The 22,907-nt window shown below is 52.5% G+C and overlaps 1 protein-coding gene across 4 annotated transcripts in view; it reads right to left on the bottom strand.

The window, feature by feature from the left end:
- The window catches only part of DENND1A (DENN domain containing 1A), a 542,621-nt gene that overhangs the window by 18,629 nt on the left and 501,085 nt on the right, over positions 1–22,907 (bottom strand). For 2 of the 4 annotated variants that reach the window (XM_061199955.1, XM_061199952.1), the window contains exons 20-21: positions 8,457–8,513; positions 2,073–2,161 (exon numbers count right to left, since the gene is read on the bottom strand). The exons of 1 other annotated variant lie outside the window; for it this stretch is intronic. In XM_061199955.1, coding sequence (XP_061055938.1) covers positions 2,073–2,161; positions 8,457–8,513 — 146 coding nt within the window. The remainder of the gene's footprint in view (positions 1–2,072; positions 2,162–8,456; positions 8,514–22,907) is intronic. One more of the 4 variants, XM_061199953.1, reaches the window with a different exon arrangement.

Raw genomic sequence — 22,907 nt, 5'->3', positions numbered from 1 at the left:
GTCACTGGCATTATGGGAGAACAGCTCTGCCGGTCCCCCATGCCCCCCCCCAATCACATTAAAAAAATGTGAACAGAAACTCTCGGAATGATGTTCTAAAACATACCTCCCTATCTCCTGGCGGACCCAGGTCACCGTTACGTACAATCACAGAGAACCTGTCATTTGTTTTCTATCACTGCCAGTTTGCCAACCCACTAAACTAGCCACCCCTGCTCCCACTGGTTCATTTCAACCCCAAATGTTTCCCCAAAAGAAATCTAAAACAAGGCGTACTGCAAAAAAAAACCCCCCAAAAACAAAAAAACCCACAAAAAGTGGTACTGACATAGTTCTGGTAATCTCCAGAATGATGGGGTTACCAGACACTGGCTCTTTGCATATACTGACGAAGCTATCCCCTATCACTGGGCTGGAAAAGCAACAGTGTAAATAAATGTGGTGATGAAGTCCGAGCTCTAATCGGGAACCCGGCCACAAAATGGGTAATGCTTTTCTGTAGAATGGGAAGTGTTGTTGGTCCAGGGTGTTTTTGGTGCAAAGCAAGGATATTCTGGATTTGCATTTCAATATCTACAGGACCATGACCCTGTATCCCAGTACAGTGTCTAAAATATTTAGTCCAGTTTTAAAGAGATGGCTCTAAAGAAAAGTGACTAATTTCATTCCCCTAAGGAGAAATCTTTGGGGTCTGAGGCACTCTGAAGACATGCAGCATTTTCTCCACAAGGGGGCAATCATAATCCATGGCAGGGAAATAGTCCTCAAGATTCCCACCGTCCTATTGTGCACAGCAAAAGTTAAACCTACACCCAACTTCTGGAGTCCTACTTCCAAATTCTGCGTCACCAAGCATCTCCCAAGACACACAGACACACAGACACACACAGGTTTGAGGGCTGTCTAGGTGGGCTGGTTCTGTAACAACATGAGAGTCTCAAGTGATACCATCCTATAAACCAGAGAATCCTGGAAGAGCTGAAGTGGACTGCAGCCCGAGCGAGGCCACAGCCCGACATCTGGGAATTATTTCTTCCTTTGGGCTCCTTTTCTGGCTAGGACGTGCCGTCTCCCGTCTCCCTTAACTTCCTTCCCTGAGAACTTTTCTGAAAATGAGGCCGACACGAGGAGCATTCCCCTCTTCACCCACGGGACCTCAGGGTCCCAGGGGCAATTTTTTTTTTGGTTCCCCCAACAACCCCAGACCAAGATGGTTTCATGCACTTTTTCAGGGCATCACTGGAATCCAGTGTGTAGCTGCTGAGCTGTCTGGGCAGAAACCACCGGCCGTGTGCCTTGGGGACGGAGGGAAGCACTGCACTCCTCCGATGGAAGCAGTGCTACCTTCTCCAGATGGCTCTGAAGTCGGGGCCGTGAGCAGCTTTAAGCCTCCCGCATTCAGATGGCTCAGCCTCTGGCCACTGCTTGTCCGCCTGCCTCGTCATTCCCCTCATCTACCCAATGTCTACCCAGCAAGGGACTCTAAGCCGGGTCCTATGCTTGGCACTGGGCATAAAACCCAGCGCCTGTCCTGTGGAGCTCTGGGCCCAAGGGGAGGTAGGAAAGCAAAGTCATAATAAAATAAATGCTAAGGCACAGGTGAGCAAAGGTACTGGTGGGGGAGGGGCAGTGGATGAGGACAGTCCTGTGTATAAATCGGAGCTCTGGAGACCTGGAGCAGCCCAGGCCTAGGAAGGTGGTGGCCCTCGTTAAATAGGTTGCCTCCTCGACCAGGTTCCTAACTCTCTTTTTCTGACCAGCTATCTTCAGCATAAGAAAAGGCCTAGAATCCTTTTCCGAGCTTGTTTGAGTACCCCTTGGGCGTCACCACTCAAAACCCAGCCCGGGTGCCCGGCTCCCTGGCCTCTGGGGCCTCCTGCTGCTGTGACAACTGCCAACAGAACTGACACTGAAGATCAAGCCGTGTTCCCCGACTGACCTCTTTGTGAAACACCCGCTTGGGGCTCCAGGGAGGCCTTTCAAAGGCCGGGGCTGCCACATGGTCTCCACAAAGCGCTGGCCCCGCTGGGCTCCTGCAGACACAGGGGAGGGGAGAGCAGGGTACTACTCACTGTTCGGGGCTCGAGACGGACATCCTCCGGCCTTCCACTGCCATGTTGCTCTTCGGTCTCTTACTGACGTGTGGCCGGGGAGGGCGCACCTGGAATGGGCACAGGGGGAAATCCCCAAGAAGGGCTCAGTTGGAAAAGCCGTACAGGAACATTCTCAAGATGCAGATAAGTGGCCCTAAAACAAACGCTGAGGAATTTTCACAGCATAGGTTCAAAGGCTCTGCTTATCGTGGAGACACGGCCGTTGAATTTGCAGCCGACCCGTGAACTGGAATTCTGTGGCCTACTCAAAGGGGAAAGGCTCTTCTGCAGGGCTGGGTGTCCTCGTCTGCAGGTCGGGGGTGGTACCACCTGCCTCCTCTCAGGGCTGCCGCGAGGGTTCAGTGAGACATTGTTTGGGCAGGACCCGGAACAAAGAGGCTCTCATTAATGATGAGTCCCTCTTGCCTTCTCCTGGAACCCGGAAACCAGTTTGGTAGAACAAAAAGGTTTCACTCAGACTTTGTTTTTGGGGTACATATGCCTATTTTGTTCTTTTTACAACTGAATTACAGGAGGCCTATTTTCCTCTCTAAGTGGGAGTGGGGAGAAGCAAATACTAACAGCTTTAGAGCGCCAAGAAAAGTCGTCTTTCTGCTCCCCTGGGCATCCCTGTGCAGTCCTCCTGAGCAGGGCTCGGCCTGGAAGTCACACAGCCTGTGTGGGCACTGCACGCACCACGCGGGCCTAGCTCAAGGGCTGGAGGTGGGCATATTGACAGTGAAGTACACAGCTGCCTTGTCCACAACCAGGCTGCAGCGGCAAGGTAGTTTTTTTTCTGACCTGAGGCCTCTGAAAGCCAAGATGAGGGATCATATAAAAAGACACCCCCTTCTCCCACCAGAGCCCGTGATGAGAGTTAGGCTAAGAATTTCTAGGCGTCCTTAGAAGGATACTCATTTGGTCCAATCAACATTACCTGGCTTTAAATCTGGCACCATCATCTGAACAACACCAGAGAGGGACTGGAGAAAGCGAAGAAAGCCTATCTGTGAATTTTGTTGCCAGTAAGAATGAATGAGCAGCCCAGTGCGGGGGCCGCTTTCTCTCTGCAGATGAGGGACCATGGCAGGAAACGCCACGGACGCTGAGCTTAGCAGGCAAGACAGGGAAGAAGAGCACATACACGCTCCAATCCCTGCCGCCCTCTTCCCTGAACCCACCCTCCCACCAGCCCCCAACCCAGCACTGGTGGGCGACACAACACAATGGCTTCGTAACACAGGTTACAGAAGTTGGCTGTATAAGAGGCAAGTCTTTAAGAGTCTCATCAAGTCCTCACGTCCCCACACATCTGACCTAACCAGAGTTTCTCCTGTGGAACGGCCTGATCTCAGCCTGGTTTGGCAAATCAGAGACGTGGTAAGAGCCAAGTGCGTTCCACCAAACTTGCTGTCTGCTCTGGGATTACTGTGAAGATCCAATGAGATGATGCGGGGAAAGTGCCGGCGCGGGGCCTGGCACACAGTGGGGGCTCAATAAACGCTCACCTTGTTTCTCTGTGACCTTATCAGTAACAAAAAGAAGACGGGGTGTGGGTGTCTCCAAATTAGAAGATGGATCTGTGATGGTCCTACCCTTGCCTAGCACCGTGCTCACTGCCTGGTTTACAGTGACCCCTCAGCAAGATTTTTAGAAATGGATGCTGCTGCTTGGAACCTAAGAAGTGTATAATAATGTTGCTATTATGATCACTGTTATTATAACAGTGCCTGCCACAAAGCAGACATCCAGTCACTGGCTGCTGAATAAACGAGTGGATCCGTCCCCCACTCGTGCGAACCCTGAACTGGTTTCCCGGCCTAGAACCGGACTCCTCTTGCAGCTGGTACACAGGATCACCTGGTTTGCACCTGACTTTGCACCACAAAGGCGGGGTGCAGTCAGGGCAGCGCTGCCCTGCCCCGGAGGTCCCAGGGTGGGGCTTTGGGAAGGTCAGACATTAAGGCCCATTCGCCTGTCCTCGCCCACAGCTGCTCCTCGTACAATAGAGGCAGGTTAGGAATGTGAACTTGTGGCTGAAATGGGGGGATTAAGTTTGTGGCAACTTCAACTGAACTTGCAACGTGGTGAAACATGGGGAAAAAGAACAACAGAGCTAATTAGACGAGCTGAGCTGTCAGAGTGCCGCTGAATGGCTCAGCGCCAGCAAACAAAAGGAATGGGTTGGCAATCAGCAGGATCGATGGAGAAGACTGCTTCATTAGGGATGATAAACCAGACAGAGGAGGAAGGGGGGGGGGCGGGGGGGGAGGGAGGCAGAAAAGCGGGGGAGGGAGAAAGGCACGGCGGACCCAGAGACAGTCACCCGCGTGGCTGCAGACACACCCAGAGTCACACACACATCTGACTGGTGTGGACAAAGCAGACACAAAACAGCAGACACAAAATTGTACTCATGGACAGACAACCACCCAGAGACACGCACAGGCCTCGAGATACCAACATACCCAGTTTCACAAATACACACTCACAGAGGCACACACAGGAGGAGAAGGCACATGCACAAATCTCTCTCTCTCTCACACACACACACACACACACACACACACGGCCGCAGACGTACAGCTAGAGCCGTAACCAGGCACAGACACACACAGACAAAATGGTTTAATTAAGCCTGAATCACAAGACGATACAGACAACTGGCCTGTCATATTTCAGCGATCACATCCGTCTTTCCGGGGTGCTTAGGAAGGGTGGGGGCTGGGGATGAGGGAAGAAACCACATGCACACACAACTACGACCGGCCCCACCAGTGCTAGGATCCCAGCAGCGCTGGGGGAGAAAATGCTAAACAGGGATTTGGAGCTCTGTTCAAGGGGGACTTGAGGGGAAAGTTGGGAAACCAGCCAATTCCCCACTGGATTTAAAACCTGAGAAATCTAAGTCGGCAGGGTTAAATGTGTATTGAATACAAAAGCACCGAGTACATTTGATTTTAATGGTGAGCAAGAAATAATAAATACAGAGCTTATAAAGCGCTTCACATGCAGCCGACCACAGCCTGCCTCTCCCCTGCACGCCCCGGCCCACTCCCCTGAGCCCACCAGACACTGGCAAGGCTTTCTTCTGCTTTTTCCTTTTTCTTCTTTTTAAAAAGAAAATCTAAACCCTCTGGTCACATCTGAACTCCAGCCACAGGTGCCAGGCTACAAAGCTCCTTCCAGAAAGGCTGAATGGCTAGCCCCCATGCTCCCACTACCCTGGGCCGATGGCCACACTTCTGCCCAGAATGTCTGCAGCTAAGTGACCCGGCAAAGCGTGGCTATGGGCCAGTGGCTCCTGACATGGGAGCTTGTCAGGCCATCTTCTTTGAGGCCCTTGAGGGTTTCCATAGCCCATGTGCCCCAGGTTCACCCCTAGTGTGCAGTGGTGCCCATTGGAAATGCTTGCATGAATGCACTCGGAGTGAACAGACCCTGGGGCACTGGGGAACGCAAGGCCAAGAAAGCACAAAACTTCTAAGGCTCCCAAATTAGTCCCATAGTGACCCTGCTTGGCAGAAGGTGTTTGGGTTGGCAGAACTGGGGTACATGTACCCACCTCTTGCCAGGGACTGTGCTAGGTGCTACACATATATGACCTCATACCCCACCAGGTAGGTGTAGCAAGCCATTCTACAGATCATGAAACTAAGGCTCAGAGAAGGTATGCGTCTGGCCTAACATCACACAGTCAAGAAGTGTCCAAGCTGTGATTCAAACCAGGACAGGCCTCTCTGACTTCCAGGCCCAGGAGAATCAGTTCTGCTAGGTACCTGCCTCTTCAAAGTCTCATAACCCAAGGGGGGTGCAGCCCCGTGTGCCGGGCTGGTCACCTCCTGCACCAGGGCGGTGGCAGAGGCAGCTGCTGCTCAGGCTTTGCTCAGGGCAATACTTGCCTTCCCAAGTCCTCAGTCGCCAACGGATGTGGCTGAATTCCAGCCCCTCGCCCCCCAATCTGTACGGGTCCCCACACTGGTGACACAACGTGGAGCCCACAGTAGCTGTCTCCAGTACCTGAGTTCTTCCAAGGGGAGCAATCCTGCCCCGGATCACACTTTCTAAGAGATTCCCTGACTGTCTTGGATCCTAGGTCTCTCCAAGGACTTCTGAGAGCTACCCTCTGGATGACTTTGGCTTGGGAGAGGCTGCTTGGTGAGGAGTGGGGAGAGGCAGGGCAGAGAGGCAGGCCTGGGCTCAAAGGCCAGCGTGGCCTCTTATCATCTCTGTGGTCTCAGCTGCCATTTGGGGAAACAGCATCTGCCTCCTCCAGGCTGTTGTAAGGACAAAGGAGCACAGTCTAGGCACATAAAAGGTGCTCAGTAAATGTCAGTTCTCTTCACCTCTGCATGCCTGCCAGGATCTAACACTGCCGTAGAGATTCCACAGGAAGCCCAGCCGGCTGCTGATGAATTTTTTCTCACCTGAAGGCTCTGCCCCAGTCCTTTGTACTCTGTGGAAATGGAGATGAAGGGTCCGGGGAGCTTGGTATGCTGAAAAGACCATGGGTTCTAGAGTCTGGTGACCCCTTTGTGTAGTTGAGGGACTTGGGTTAAGTTACTGGGCTTTGGTTGTCTCATCTCTAAAACAGGTGGAGGCAATGCCTACTTCATAGCGTTACTGTGAGGCTCAGCTGGGTTGAGGTGGCCAAGAATGATTTGCCGACTATGAAAATCCTAGGTGAATGATGGTTATTAAGAAACTGGGTCATTCCTTAGAAGCTGTAAGATTTAGAAACCTGTTAAGTAGAGTAAGAACTGCTACTGTGTGCCAGGCACTGTGCTAGGTGCTTTACAAATGTCATCTATATCATGCTCACAAAATCCTCCATGAATGAGGGTGTATTAGAGAGAGAGGAGAGAGGCTCAGAGAGCTTCAGGACCTGCCCAGAGTCACACAACTTTGGTCTCAAGCCTGGCTCTGTCTACTCCCCAAAGCCATGTTGCTAATGACTGTACTGAAATTCTCACTAAATCACACAAGCTTTGACCCAGAAGTTGGCTTCCTGTCCCCCAAAGCGGTTTCTTTTTGCCGTTTGTGACTTCCTTCCAAAGACGGTGAGCAGAAACATTCCAGCCCCTCGACAGCAGTGCTGATCACGGTTTGACTGGGGTACAGGATGGATCTGTCACACGTGGTTGGAACTGCAGTGACACGGCTGCCTCCACCCCAGCCCTCTAACTCCCGCATGCGGTAGGGAAGGGAAGGGAAACAGTGCCACAGAACTTTCCAATATCCGCGCAGAGAGCGGCCACCCAACCGATGCTGGGTACGTGCGCCTAGGATTCAAAACAGACACAGTTCGAGAGCGCTCCTAACCACTTCCAGTTTGGTGCTGCCCGATTCGAATCAATTTTTGCTCAAATAAACTCTTAAATTAAAAAAAAAAAGAAACAGATGCAGTTCAGCCTAGTCACCTGCACCCCTGGGCTGCCACACCTTTCGAGATGGATGTGGACACCGCAGTGGGGAGAGCGGGAGGGGCTGGGACTCGGGTTCGTGGGGAACTCTGAGGGCTGCTTTTGCTTGACTGCAAGAGTGGTGGCCGCTTTGAACAAGAAACAGAGAGACTCTTCTCTTGGTAAACAGCCCTCACTCAATGGTCCCGGCAAGTTTCCTTCCCACTTTAAGGGAACCTGCTAAAGTTATCAGGCCTCTCAGCATGACCAAAGTCTGAGCCCACAAGAAAAAGGACTTCACCGATGCTAAACATGGGACCCACACCCTATATGTTCCCAAGGTATTTCTCTTGAGAAAACACGGATGGGTCTCTTTCCCTCGCCCACCCAATCCCAGGTGTTGGTGGGTTTATCACATCTCATCCTGCTTTTCTGCCCTTACTTGGAGCTTCGCTTGGGAAGGTGGAGCCCCACGTGAGGCCCAGGAGATGAGGCAACCCGGTCTCCATCTGAGCTGGCTCAATATTCTCTGGGCGTAGCCTCCACCCCCCAGGAAGGGGTATCAAATGCATCTGCAAACCGAGATCTGGCGGAACAGACCCCTGCTGCCAGATTTCTGCTTCCTTTGTGAGGAAGAGGCAGCTGCAGCCTTTAAAGCTCATTGGTTAGCAACGTGGCTCAACCCAGGAGATGCGCTCAAACGATGCACACACGGCAAGCACACCACACAGCGACCCTGCTGCCTACAGCTCTGACCTGCGAGTCACCAAACTGATTCAGAAAAAGGAGAGAGAAGCCCAGAAAATGCAAGTCCAGGGACATGCCACACAGAGGGAAGCTGAATAACCCACTTCATGGTTTTCTTTGGCAAGGCAGCTGAGTTCAGACCCCCGAGGTTTAGTCAGGCGGGGAGATGGCTCAGGCAGTGTTAGGCGGGAGGGTAGTACCACCAGCTACTCACGGGCCTTGAGCGCTGTATCTTGGGAGGCGGCGGGCGAGTGGGATGGAGTCTCTGTGGCTGCATTAAAGCGGAAACTTAAGGAATCAGTACACACGAAGATGGTTTGATGCATTTCCACACACGGCTCCAAGCATTCAGCCACCCAAGCGGGAGCCCAAGGGCCATCCTCGACGCCTCCTGCTCCCTCGGCTGGTCACCGGCTCCTGCACATCCCATGTCTGAGGCCCTCCTCTCCACTTCGAGCCTGGATCACTGTAATCACCTCCCAACAGGGCCCCCACCTGGATCTCCTCAGCCATTCTCCATACAGGCCAAGGGGGATCTTCTAAAATGCAATGTGACCCTGCCACACCCCAGCTTCGAGACCTCTGCTGTCCCCGCCTGTCCTGGGGCCACAGTTCAACAAGGCCCTGGGCTGGCATTCCAAATCCTCCGAGACCTGGGTTCTGCCGTGCCCCACCCAGACCCCTCCCAACCTGTGCTCACCAGCAGACCCTCGAATGGCCTGAGGCTCTCATGCCTGCTTCCTGCCTGCCCAGCAGGTGGAATGACCAACCCCATCCTGATTTGCCTGGCAAACCTTTACTTGTCCTTCAAGAATTCGCCCAGGTCAGATGCTGCCTTCAGTGCTCTGACTTATCACTCACTACCACCACGTATCTTCCCCTCCCCACCCCCCATTCTCCTTCAAATGTTCATTTCCTTAAGGGATTCATCCCTGTGCCTCGGGAAAAAATATCTGCTCAGTAAATGTCTGATGAACAAATAAAATTTGCACAAAATGCTTGACTTTTGAACTCAGGACTTGAATAAAAATCAATAGAGCACAGACCTCTTAGCTCCCTCCTCAAACCCTTTAACTTGAAAGTCAAGCTTTGTTCTGTCAATGGCCTGCCCATCTAGATGCCCTGGACAGTGGGGCGGATGGGCAGACAGAGTAAGGAGAGTAAAGGTCCACACTAGACCAAGGTCACGGACACTCGGTGAGCCCTGGGAGGCTTCCAGTTGGTTCCTCCATCAACCTCGCGGTTCACAGAGGTCCATCAGTACGCCACAAAGTCCAGACCTGCACCGCCCACTACAGGAGCCAATGGCCACATGTGGCGAGTCCAAATTAAGACGCGCTGTAAGTGTAAAATGCACGCTGGATTTCAGAGACTTAGTTTGAAAAGAGAATGTAAAATATCTCAATAATTTTTTATATTGATTATATGTTGAAATGAAAATGTTTTGGATATTTCAGTTAAATATATTATGAAAATTAATCTCATCTGTTTCTTTTTACTTTTTTAATGCAGTTACTAAAACATTTGGAATTCCATATGTGACTTGCATGTGTGGCTCCTGTTAGGTTTCTCGTGGACATCACTTCAGAGCTTCACTTGGTTGGAGTGGTCCTCCAGGTAGTAAACTTGCCTCAGAACTCATTCTCTACAACCGACTCCCGGAGAGAGGGGTCATGTTTCAGGCGTCCCTGGACCCCTGGTGTCAGCACAGGGCCTGTCAGAGTGGCCTATGGAGAAAACTGGCTGACAGACTTGGTGGAGAATTGGGGTCCCTCATGGCACATCGAGAGCATATATGGATGGAAATAAAGTCTGGTTTCCCAGATCCTGTGCTGTTAGGAGTGTAGGCCAACCCATGCTCGGTGACCCTTCTTCAGTTGGAGGCTATCTGGGGTTAGGATGCCACCCAACGAGATGAGCATGGCCACCCACAAGTGCATAGGCTGCTGCCCTCGTCCCAACCCCCTGACTCTCACACACAACCCCCACTTCCCCCATCACCCTCAGCTTCCCTTGTCCTCGGCCACTCTGCTTCTGGGTGACCTCCTTCTCTAGCCCCAGAGCCCTCACCACTAGTCACCTCTGACCTGCATTTCTGTCCCTGCTGGCGGGGGTGGCAGCATTCAGGAGGTCACCTCTGGGGTCAGCCAATCTCAGACTGAACCCCATCCCTCCACTCATCCTGTGGCCCAAGATTTAACCATCAAGTCTTACTTTCCTCATTTGTAAATGCAGGTAATGGCACTACCTACCCAAGGGGGCTGTTAGGAAGTTTCAATGAGAAGATGCTCGCCAAGATCTTTAGCCCGTAGACGCCAGCAACTATCACCATTATCAGGTTTCCCTGCCTCCAGCCTCTCCCCTTCCCAATCTATCTTCCATGCTTATTCCAGAGTGGACTTAAAAAAATACACGCCCAATTATGTCATTTGCTAGCCTAAAGCATCTCAGTGGAAGGCCGGCATCTCCCAAGGTGTCTTCTGAGAAACCATCCTGGGAGATGCATTGTATGAAAGAAGAAAAGGGGGTTCCCCAGCCAGACAAGTCTGGGAAGTGCTGTGTCTTGCTCCATTTGGGGATTCACAAGGCTGGTTAGCACAGCAAAGGCTGCCAACCCTTGCAATAAAACACCCTACTGTAAACAGGCAAAACACTATTAACTCCTTTTTTTTTTTTTGTAAAAGTCCTGTTTCCCACATTTATTTGAATATAGACTCACTTCCCCTATAACACCTGTTAATATCCCCTGGAAAATGTTAACTGAAGTGCTCAAAGCCCTCCGGATTCTGGGCCCCACCCATAAGCCTCTGCAATCTCATCTCTGGTGCATCTCCCCTACCAACCCCGCCCCGCTCAGCCCCTTGCTCTCCCTGAAAGCTCAGGTGTTTTTTTTTTATTTTTTATTTTTTTTATTTTTGGCTGCAATGGGTCCTCGTTGCTGCGCGCGGGCTTTCTCTAGTTGCGGCGAGCGGGGGCTACTCTTCGTTGCGGAGCGTGGGCTTCTCACTGTGGTGGCTTCTCTTGTTGCAGAGCACGGGCTCTAGGCGCAAGGGCTTCAGTAGTTGCAGCACGCGAGCCCTAGAGCGTGCGGGCCTCAGTAGTTGTGGTGCGTGGGCTCAGTAGTTGTGGCTCGCGGGCTCTAGAGCGCAGGCTGAGTAGTTGTGGCGCACGGGCTTAGTTGCTCTGCGGCATGTGGGATCTTCCCAGACCAGGGCTCGAACCCGTGTCCCCTGCATTGGCAGGCAGATTCTTAACCACTGCGCCACCACGGGAGTCCCTCAGGTGTTCTTGAAACACCTTGCATCTCCTTTTGTCTCACTCTTATTTGTGCCTTCACTGTGCCTCTTATTTGTCCTTCACTGTCTGGCTCAAGCACTGCCTCCCCCAGGAGGCCCTCCCTGCCCTTCCCTGAGGAGCATGGGTCAGGTGCTCTGCCCCCCATGTATTCACAGCACAAAGGTTGTAATTATCAGCTCACTCATCTCATTTCTCTGTTTATCTAGTATGGTACTGGCTAAATAGGTGCTCAGCAAAGATTTTTGGCTGAAGCTTCCTGGCACATGTAGAAACTCAACACATGTTAGTTCTCTAGATTCTGTGATTAATTTATTTTGCTTTGATTGTCATCAGGAAGTGCTACTTCTTTTGCAACTGAATTCATAAACGGTGGGAGGAAAGCAGCCTCTTGACCACACCTAACCTAGAAGCTAGTAAACCAGGGGAATTTATAGACACCAAGAAATGGTAACGTGGTACAAATGTCCTGAGTGTGGCCGTGAGGACCCACTGCAGGGATGCCGGGTGTATCACGGCAGCTCCCTCAGGGCAAGGCACACAGTGCATGCGCTGCTAAGAGGCTTCTGCTTCTTGGAGGGGAGGAAGTAGTAGGGCTGTTGGGTCATGGTGGTTGCAGTTTCCCAAATATGCTGGGTGGCATGACAGTGGGGGACACAGGTTGGGGAGAGCTGAGTACTCTGGGGACAGTTAGAACAGCCCATAAGGTGGGGTGGTGGTGACTTGGCGGGAGGAGGGGGTGAAGAGAGAAGCTAGGGGAGAATCAACTCAACATACCGTTTTCTAGAACGTGGCTCCAGTGCTGGGGAAGCTGAATCAGGGAGTAACTGAATGTGGGGCTATAACAGGGTGAGGTCCGACACGACTGCGGAGCCAGCCAGACACAGTGAAAGTCATTTCCGTGAGCCGGGGTCCCCACCCTCAACCACACTCCCTGAGGGCCAGGGCCAGTGCGCGCTTGTCTGTCTCTTCCCACGGCTCTGGTGCCAGGAGCTTATCCTTCCACGGACAAGGAGACAGACTGGAGGAGGGGAAAGTGACCTGCTCCCAGGCCGCCTGACTGCCAACCCAGGGCTCCTCCCACTGCTGGAGGAAGAGGAGGCAAAACCAGAGGAGCCTTGGAGCTGAGAAATCAAGAGGTCTGGGCACTTTTGCAGAGAAATCATGTCACATGTGATCCTCAGTACCCTAGATACACTGACTGCTGCTTCTTAAGCGAGTTCAAAAAGGCTGGGCCTTTGGCAATCTTTGGCTAAGAAGAGTTCTGTTCAACAGTTCATCTGGCACTTCCTGAGCTGAGCTGTGGCAGGAGGGATGGGGGTGCTGGCACCTGCCTTCCTGAAGGTCACGTGTAGTCGGGAAGCAGATTCACTCTCCCATGCACAGTGATGGAAAAACTACCTGGGGCCAGGGCCTGGGGATTCAGGAGACTAAGACACAGTCTGTCCTTAAGGAGTGTATGGTCTAATGGAATTTGACCCACATCACGGAAAAATACCTTTCTTAGAGTACAAAGAGCATTTGGGCTAAAACCCCAAGAAACATACTTTGGGTGGAAAGACTCACGTGCATGTCTTGGCTCTGTCATTTTTTAGTTGAGTTCAATACTGGCTCTGCCATTTGGCAAGTTATTTAATCTAAGCCTCAGTTAACTCTTCTGTAAAATGGAAATAACTCCTGAGTCACAAGCACTGGTGTGAGGGTGCTACACGAGTGCATTACAGCTGTGGGAGGCTCTGGTCTGGCAACCTGCTGATGAAACGAGACCATCCAATCCTCTGTCCTTCCCTTAAACCCATCAGTCTTCCCAGAAGAGTCCTGTGAATGTGAGGACCTTGGTTTTTCAAGGGAGTGTGCTGTGAGCAAGGCGCTGTTGAAACGGACTGGATTTTACTAATCTCTTCTATTTACATGGTGCGTTTTCCTTTCAAAGCATTTCTACTTCCCTTCTTTCCTTTGAGCCTCACATTCCCTGGTGAGGCAAGTTAGAGGAGGGTTATTTCCCTGCAATAGAGGCAAGAAACAGGAGGCCCAGAGAGGTTAAGTGACTAGTATGAGGTCACAGAGCTAGTAGCAGGAACTAAAACAAGCAGGTATCCTTAGTCCGTTGTGCTATCCTTGTCAACCAAAACTTCCAAAGTCATCTGGAATCCTTTCTGATTCGGTTTTTCTAACCCTTATCCCTTCCGAAGTTGGACGGTGTTGTTAAGAGATCTGTGCCGGGCTTCCCTGGTGGCGCAGTGGTTGAGAATCTGTCTGCCAATGCAGGGGACACGGGTTCGAGCCCTGGTCTGGGAAGATCCCACATGCTGTGGAGCAACTGGGCCTGTGAGCCACAATTACTGAGCCTGCGTGTCTGGAGCCTGTGCTCCGCAACAAGAGAGGCCGCGATAGTGAGAGGCCCGCGCACCGCGATGAAGAGTGGCCCCCGCTTGCCACAACTAGAGAAAGCCCTCGCACAGAAACAAAGACCCAACACAGCCATAAATAGATAAATAAATAAATTAAAAAAAAAAAAAAAAAGAGATCTGTGCCTTAGAGAAAAGGCTGGTGAGAGAATGACTGACATCCTCCCCTTCCTTCCTTATTTGAGCATCTCTTTCCAGTGCTTTCCAAAGGAGATTCACGTGTTGATTCATTCAACAAACAATGCAGTATACTTTGTACAGGCAAGGGGCACACCAGTGAATAAGACCCAGTCCTGCCCTCAAAGGGCTCCCACTCTGATGGTGGGGTTATAATACAGGTGGAAAGAGGGGTGCTGAGGTCTGTGGAGGTACCAAGGAGGGGCTCTTCTACCCGATGGGGGTGGTACAGAATTTAGGTGCATGAGATGGGAACCCCAGTGATCCAACAAAACCAAGTGAGGGTGAATATGAGGATGGGGCAGGCCAGGAGGAACGGCTGGTGGGTGGGTGGGTGAGTGGGGTCACATAATACAAGGCCTTGAACGTCAGCCTAAGAAGTGTGGATTTCCTACTGAGCGCAGTGGGAGGGATTTAGGCAGGGACGGACATATCAGAGGCCTTGGTGTCAAAGATGGATGGGAGGAGGATGGGTGGGCTCCTAAGGACAGACACTCCCTTCCGGCCAAGGGGGCCTGCCCAGACCTCCATGTTGTCAACTCGCCAGCTGGCATGTGACTGCTGGGAGATGTGAACATGAGAGGGTAAGCTCCAAAGTGTGATTGACATGGAAGTCCCAGAGAAGAGAGGAACTCTTTTGGCCTCTGACGGTCTCTGCCTGACCCTTGGCGTTTATATCTGTCAGCCGTGTGGGCCAGGTGAGTATGCTCATTGGATATGAAACCCACATTTATGAGGACAGCATCTGATTTGCAGTTAATTTGTTGATGCAGCAAAACACATTGTTTCCAAAAGGTCAGGAGGGGAAGCCGTGTTGGAATATCAACTTAATTACCTGGGTGGCATGGATGAGCGGGCGCCCTACACGGGGCTGCAGGGTGGAAAATGCTTCACTGCCAGGCGTGGACTTGGGGCAGACAGTGAAGCGGGGGCAGCCTGCGAGGTGGGCAGAACCGAAGCTCTGGTGGCCCGCTGTGTTCTAACACCTAACCAGCGCATTTGCTGTCCCGGGAATGAGGGTCATTATTCCATTTCACAGATGAGGGGAGGCAAAGACTTGCCCAGGGTCACACCGAGCGGTGGATGACAGGCCTTCGGAAGAGGATCAAAGAGCTCGTCTCAAGTTAATTGCGCACTGGGGCAGGAGTCCTGTGATGGATTTGGGAGGGGCCGGCTGTTTGGGAACCGGTGCACAGATTTCCTCAGTCCCCATGGAGGACACACCTTGGACTATCCCTTTAACATCCCTTTAAGGTCAGAATCAGCCTCCCGTTTTCACAGCTGGTAGAGCAGACTCAGGGAGGGCAAACAGGCGCTACCTAAGGCCACACAGAAGGTGAAATGTCAAAGTCAGTGGGCGGACAGGCCAGACCCCAAGCGGGGACCGGTGGTGTGGGGAAGGGGGCAGAAGATCAGAGATACCCGAGGCCTCAGGGATCAAGCAGCTTCATTGAAGGCCGAGGTCTATGCGTGCAAAGCTTGGGGTGGGGAGGCAACCTGCTTGAGGTGGCAGCAAGAGACCCCGCCGTGACCCTTTCTGAGGGCCAGAGAAGGTGGGGCGTGCCCCATGGCAGCTGGAGGCATGAGAACGGTGGCCTCCAAGGTCAGCCTCAAAGGGGGTCTCAGGTCCTTTGGGTCTGAATGGTGTTCTGAACTGTCTCTTTTCTGTCAGACTCCCATCTAGCTCACCTGGAAGAGGCCCTGGCATCCCCAAAGGGGAGGCTGGGTAGATGCTGGGGGCTTCTCTGTGCCAGGGATGTGCCCAACCAGATACGCTTCCAGGAATGGAGAGGGTGAAAGAGAAAATTCACAACTAAACCCTGTTACTGTTTAACGAGGGAAGAGTTCACCTGGTTAATTTTCCTGGCTAGTAGCCACATCAATGCTCTGACCTGTGCATGAAATGGCCCTGGTTGGGAGAGGAAGACAAAGCTTTCTGTGGCTTTACAAAAGGCCTCTGGGCTGAGAGCAAGGCTCCTCTACTCCTCGGGAAGGGAGAGCCGCTATTATGCAAGGTATGAAAATAAAAGAGGGCTTCTTTTGATAGGCCTCCAAAAAGGAGTGTATTGAAGCTATATTTGTGTGGAGTGTCTCCTTTGAAATGCCCAACCAGCTCACTCAGGCACAGCTCTCGCCTGTCCCCCAACTCCTGTCATTATCTTGAATCCTCTCGTCCGCACTTGATAGAGCTGATCCTGCTTGTTGGGGAGGATCAAATGCTTGCCTTCGCTTCAGAGTGTCAGCAAGGATGCTGGAGAAGACTGAGCGCTGGTGTCCTACAGCACTCGCTCTGTGCCAACAGCACTGGGCAGGCCCTGGGCCCCCACCGGGGACCCTGGGGTCCTCGGGCCCTGCAGCATCCGCAGAGGTAACTCTCAGCTCCAGGCTCTAATCTGGGAGGGATGCTCATGGAAAGACACTGCACAGGATGGACCTCTGCATCAGAGCTGAGGAAGAAGTTTCCATCCTGCTCGTACATGATGACAAGGTGCTTCTTCATGGGAAAGGGAGGCTGGGAGGGGCCTCATCCTGGAGCACCCTCAACGGGCCAGGTGCTACCCAGTATATCTCAGTCAGTCCTAAAACTCTGCATAGAAGCCCTGCCATAATCCCTCCGGCCCCAATTTGCACAATACGTTAGGAAGCTGGTTGTCGGACTCCGGGGGGAGGTTCCCACGTGTCTGCAACTCGCCGTCCTGAGGCACCCTCTGCAGGGGTGCTGGGGGCTGAAGGTGGCCCTCGAAGAAAAGCTGTAGCACCTGCTGTCGTCTCTGGAGAGGGGCTGCCGGGGACTCAGCCGCCCCAACAAGTCACCTTGCGAGGCCATTCTCTCTGCTGGGCCCCGGCACGCTGCGGCGAGTGAGAGCTGAGCTGAGAGGCGGCTCCTCCTGGTCCTGAGAGCAGTGCATTCTTCCCCGATGTTGACAGGAGTAGTATTTTGTAGTGGTGCTGGTTAATTTGTAGTGGCATTTGTGGTTTGAAGCCTTGTCAAGATCCCTGATTACTTCCCGTGCAAGGAGCTCGGCTGATGGGGAAGTTCACATGCTGAACAAAAGCAGCGAGGCAGCTGTGAGGGAAGGCTGCGAGGGGGCCGGGTGACCCCAGGCCGCTTGGGGGACAGAGGCGGGGGAGGGAGGGGGCCAGCAGTGGGGCGGGGGAGGGGAGCCCTTTGTTTTTAGTCAGGTGCAGCTGCTCGGTCTGAATAGGTGGCATCCCATTGGCGGCCCGAGGTCAGGCAGCAGATGCGGGCTGTGGCTGGGCAGGGGCAGGGAGCCGTGCTGACGCGTGCCATTCTCTGCCCAGACAGAAACAGGACGCGGGGGCTTCACTGCTACCTACATGGGGGCAGCCATCTGGGATGCCAACAAGGGTGCCTGGGTGACATTCCCAGGAGGTTGGGGATGCCAGGAGGGGCTTCCAGATGTTGGGAGAGAGAATCCCCCTCTGACAGAGGCAGGGGGGCTGTTTTGAGGCACTTGCTATGTTCCAGGTTCTGTACTAGAAGCTCTACCTGTAAGGTCTCTAATGAACCCAACAACCCTGCAGAGAAGGTAAAATCCCCATTTGGCAGATGAAGAAACTGAGTCTGCATGGCTCAGTGACTTGCCCACGCCTCACCGCTAACAGGTGGCCGAACCAGGCTCCAGACCCAGGTAAGTCTGACCCCAAAGAAGCCCACGCTCCTTCCATCAGACCCGATACACAAACGGCAGAAGGAAGATGCTGAATCTTATCCCCTTGAGAATGGGGGCGCTTCCCTCTCCCTGGGGAGTTCTTCCCCCCAATATCCTCTGAGTTTTTTGTCTTGCTAAGTCCATTCTGACCACACAGAAAGGTTTGTCTTTGCAGCCGCCTACATTTCACCAGGCCTGTGTCCTGACTTGGGGAGGGTTTGCTCGGTGCATTTAAGGGCCGGGCCAGCTCAGCAAAACCAAGGCTAATTTATTATCTCTGGAATGGTGTCCACCCCAAGCAGTACTACCACTAGGAAATTAAAATAAAGATCTTCTCCCGATTTTGCAGTAGTACGGATAGGATCGCATAGCATCTTCCGGAAAGGGAGTCTGGTGATTACGACAGCTTCCGCGCTGTTCTCCCTGCCACCAGCTCCCCCCGCCCCAGTCCACCCGCAGCTCGGGGAGCTGGTCATGTCCTGCAGATGGTTCTCGGCAGGCCATTCGAGACCCAGTCCCTGGCCCACCCACCCCATATTCCACCTCACCACAAGCAGCCCATTTTTCCAGCCCTGCGAAGACCTGCCCAGCCACTCATGTGCCACAGCCCTTCACAACGCACGTGCTCGTCCTGGGTGCCCTTCCTGCACCTGCCTACCTGGTGGATTCAGCTCATCCCTCAAGCCTCCATCCCTTCCCTGGAAGCTATCCCTCTCTTCCTGGCTGGATAGAGCCTGGCTTCTTTCTTCTGTCCCTCCCCTAAAGACGAGGGGTTCCTCGAGAGTGCCGTGGCATCTTGGTCACATCTGGATCCTGGTCACATCTGGATCCTGGGCTCTAGGCACAAGGCCTGCACACGGTGAGTGCAAAGTAAATGCTCACCCAAGACTGTGGGACTAGCCTCAAATGGTCAGTAAGGCCGTTGCCCAGCATTTGACTAACGTGGACCAACTAGTTGTCATCCTATCACTGAGTCGCACTGTCCACAAGGCTGGCAATGTTTCTGATCAGGAAAAACTCCCAACCTAGAGATATCCTGGTCTAACAGGTTGAGCCCAAGGCCACCCTGAAGAGCAAGAGACTTTTCGAGGAGAATGCAAAGGTGGGAAGCTTAGATGTGAAATATCCCCAAATTTCCCCAGTGTCTGTTAAAGACAGACAGTCAGGTTCGCCAGACAGAGGTTTTTTTTTTTTTTTTTCCTTCCCTCAGAACAAATGGATGGAGAACCTGTTTTTAAAATTCCTGGACCCTGGCATACATTTCTATCTGTGTCAAAGTCTAGCCCTCCACCGCCTCAGCAGAGTTTAAAATCCTAGCTAATAGGTTAACAACTGTTTTTCTTCAGCTTCAAATGAAGAATATCAGAAGGCTGGGGGGGAATGCAGCTCTCCAATTTGTACGGACTGCACACAGCTCCCTGCAACGTGTGTTTGACAGGACTGACATTCTGTACCGCTGTGAGATGGGAAAACGTGTGACATTTTTATTCATGGTGGCGTACGCCCTTGTAATGATCAGCTCTGGTCGATGTGCTTACCGCAGCAGCCCCAGAGCCCTCGGAGAACAAACAGGAACCCAAGGTGCCAGCAGTTCGACTGCCTTATTAAACACCGCCAGGATCCTAACGAAGACCAACTGCTGGAAAATCTCACTGTCAAATCCTCAAGGACATTGTCAGTGCACAGCTAACTGCATATATTTTTCATTTAAAATACTGAAATCCAGCATTGTGCCATTACAACCGAGGGGAGGGGCACCCACTCCAGCGGCCATTCTCTCAGCTGCCTCTTCGGAGCTCCAGATGCCCAGTGGGGTTCAGGGCTGAAAAAGGGGTGGCCGAGATGGGAAACTGACTTTCTGAAAACCCAGCCCAACCTTCAGGGTGAAAGGCTGAAAGTTACAGGGCTCTGGTGAGAGTCACTTAAACTTGGGAAGTCGATCCACTGGCTCCCTCCTAAGTCTGAGCGAATCTGCATAATGAGAAAATCCGTTTCCCCCAGCCGGCCGTCTTCCTGTAGGTGCAACCCATCGCATCCTGCACCTTGGTGCTAATCAGCCTGCTGCTTGGCGGCAGACCTTAAGACATCTGCAGGAACACATGGCCGTGGTAGGTTTCACACCTCGGCAGCAAAGCTGTGTGTCAGGGTGCCCACCTGCAATCTCACCACTCGCCTCGATTCCAAGGCCTCAAGATCAGTGTGCAGGGGGACCCCTCCCTTCAGCGGTCATTTTGAATCCGGATGCACCCTGATGGATGGAAGCCAATCACATGGTAGACCTTGGAGCTTATCGTGGTTGTTACGTGGGGTGGTTTGGTTATGGCTGCACACGCTAACGTACTGATGTATTTACCTTGTAAACATGTATTATTTATGCAGTGCCTCTATTTCCATACTCCAGCCCTGATGCACCAAGACATACTCTGCTATTTATTTATGGGGTCCTTGGCATAACGGGCCTAACAAGATGCCCATGTGTGGTTCTTGCAGGTTTGCAACAAACCGTACGTGGTTGGCTAAACAACTGGATGTTCTCCATCCATCATAGACAGAGGCTTGCATTTTAAGGGGCTGTCTGTAAAGCTGGTTTAGCGTAATACTGTACATCATCCTTGGCAGAAATGCCCTGGGATGCTGAAGAGCTGGCAACCCAGCGAGAAGGAGCCCTAACCTTTCCTACCCTGGGATGGGGCATGGGGTAGAGTAAGCCATGGGTACCCTGGTTACAGGTCCCAGAGCAAGGGGGGAAAGGAAGGAGGATAGACAGCCCCAGGGCAAAAGCAGGACAGTGAGGGTGGAGGTGCCCTGTTCCTCTCAGCTGGCCATTTTGTCCTTCTGCAGAGCCTTTCCACATTGACCCCGTATATCCCAACAGACACTCCTTTCATCATGGGCTGTGCCTCAAATCTCATTAGAGCATGCTGGCTAGAGGAAGAGAAATTCAGCCTGCGTCCAGCCCTGTGCCATTCCAAGGTGAACCTCAACAGCTCCCACGGAGGGCATCCAGCGGACCACGGCGCTCTGTCCCTTTGGTCTCCTGGACTTCTCTCCCATCGTTCCCTCATCCTCACATCCCACGAGCTCTCGTCTGAATGCTGGCAGCATTGTTAGTGGTCTCCTGGCCTCACCTGCTTCCACCCCTTCTAGCAGTGGCCCACAGTGAATGTTCCCAGATGCCATTCTCTTGAGTATAATCCCTCACTGGCTCCTGACACCCACAAGATATGATTCAAGCTCCCCCAGGGCCTGGCCCCTGCCTACCTCCGCAGTTTAGCTCCTGGCCCTCACCAGCTACCTCTACTAGCATTTCTCTTTCTGTATGGTTTCTTCACTGTCTCTCCCAGACAAAGAGTGCCATGAAGGCAAGGCACACATCTCATTCCTTCGCAACCCTGGGGACTTGGACAGGGCTTGGAGTTTGACGTGCCTCATAATATGTTGGATAACTGAAGGAAGGAATTAATGAAGGCGTAAAAAAGTAACTCAGAGTTCTGCCTGGCAAAAAACTCCAAGGCATCAGGATTTTTAATCACAAAGATAGGAGGGCAGCAGGGGAAGAATTCTTAGCTGGTCATCATGGTTTGGGCAATGGAAAGTGTTTGGTAGATAGCTCTGGGGTGAAAGTGGCCCTCTGTCCTGCCCTGTCTCTGTGGAGAGAACTATCCCCTGGTCAGCACACCTGGAGAGCCCCCATCTCTGCTGACCGCTTCACTCCATCTGGCCTCCCGAGGCACCATCTTGCCAAGGCTCAATTTACTGCCCCTCTGGAAACACTCTCTATCAACCTCTCCAGAAAGTGCGAACAGGGATCCATCTAGAACGCGTTAGGGAGTAGGGCATCCCAAGGAGGGCTGAGAGGTAGCTGTAACCATGGAACCATACGGCTGATGGGCAGTAACATCTCAGAAATTCAGTTTAAACTGCTGCCAGGCAATGTTAATCCCCCATCACATTTTGCATGTTAAGTGGGATATAATCAGCGATCCCTTGGGAGAGGTCCCTTTTATACATTCTCTTTTAGTACTTTTATTACATTTTAAAATTCTTTGCAGTATAAACTAAATGTGATTCAATATTCCAGAAGACATGGAACTAAGCAGACTGACAATAAAACTAAGCTGGCAAAAACAATGACCTAAATTAGGGACACGGTCAGTGCCATCTCAGATCCAGTGTGCAGGAGGCTGGCAAGCAGCCTTGGCTGCCAGGGAGCTGCCGTCACCACCAAGCTGTCCCAGGTCAGGTGAGCTGGGCAGTATGATGGAAGAAGCCAGGGTCTTGAATCTGAATCCATCCTACCAGCCAGGGGACTACGCCGGACGCTCGTGAAAAGCGGGGCACTCGTGGTGCCTCCTGCGTCCGTGTGGGGAAGACGACGTGAGAAGGTGCAGACACCTGCTGAGCATGCTGCACGGCGCCCAGCAGGCACTCAGAAGGGCAGCACCACTGTTGTTCTCACCCCTGTGTTAAGGAATCCAGGGCTCTGTTAGGTTTGCTCTGGGGAGGAAGCAAAGTCTCAAATCCAGGAAGCAGCCATCAACCTTAGCCAGGAGTGGGGGAGAAGCATAATAGTGACCTTGACCTCCCTAGCCACCCTAAGCCACACTGCTGGAGTCTAAGCGTGCCCCAAACCACTGGCAGCCACAGCCAGATACCCCAGGAACCAGAAGGAACTGAGGCAGAAGGCTCGATGAGAGGGGTACAGTGAGGGGAGGGCCTGGGGTCCAGCATCAGGTAGACCTGGTTTGGAAATCTTGCTCTGCCACTTACTGTGTGACCTTGGGCAAGTTGCTTAACTTCTCTGAGCATCAGCTTTCTGGGGATAATAATAACCGTATCAATCTCACAGGGTTGTTGAGAAGATGCAGTGAGATGATACTTGTGGAGGGGTTTGCATTAGAATGAAAACCGACCCGACCCATCCGACCCCTCCTCAGCCTGCCACTTCTCAGGTAGTCCTTGACACCCCTTCCCCCAGGCACGGCCAGGTTAATCATTTACCTCGTCCACAGCAGGGCTCAGGGATTGATGGGGGACAATGTGACAGGCAGCTCCGGGCACAGCGCTCCCGTGGCCACAGGGCGGGGACTCCCCACACCGGCAGTGACACTG

The sequence above is a fragment of the Eubalaena glacialis genome, chromosome 9 (assembly GCF_028564815.1).
Source record: "Eubalaena glacialis isolate mEubGla1 chromosome 9, mEubGla1.1.hap2.+ XY, whole genome shotgun sequence".
Lineage (NCBI taxonomy): Eukaryota > Metazoa > Chordata > Mammalia > Artiodactyla > Balaenidae > Eubalaena > Eubalaena glacialis.
This window is presented reverse-complemented; position numbering and strand designations above follow the sequence as displayed.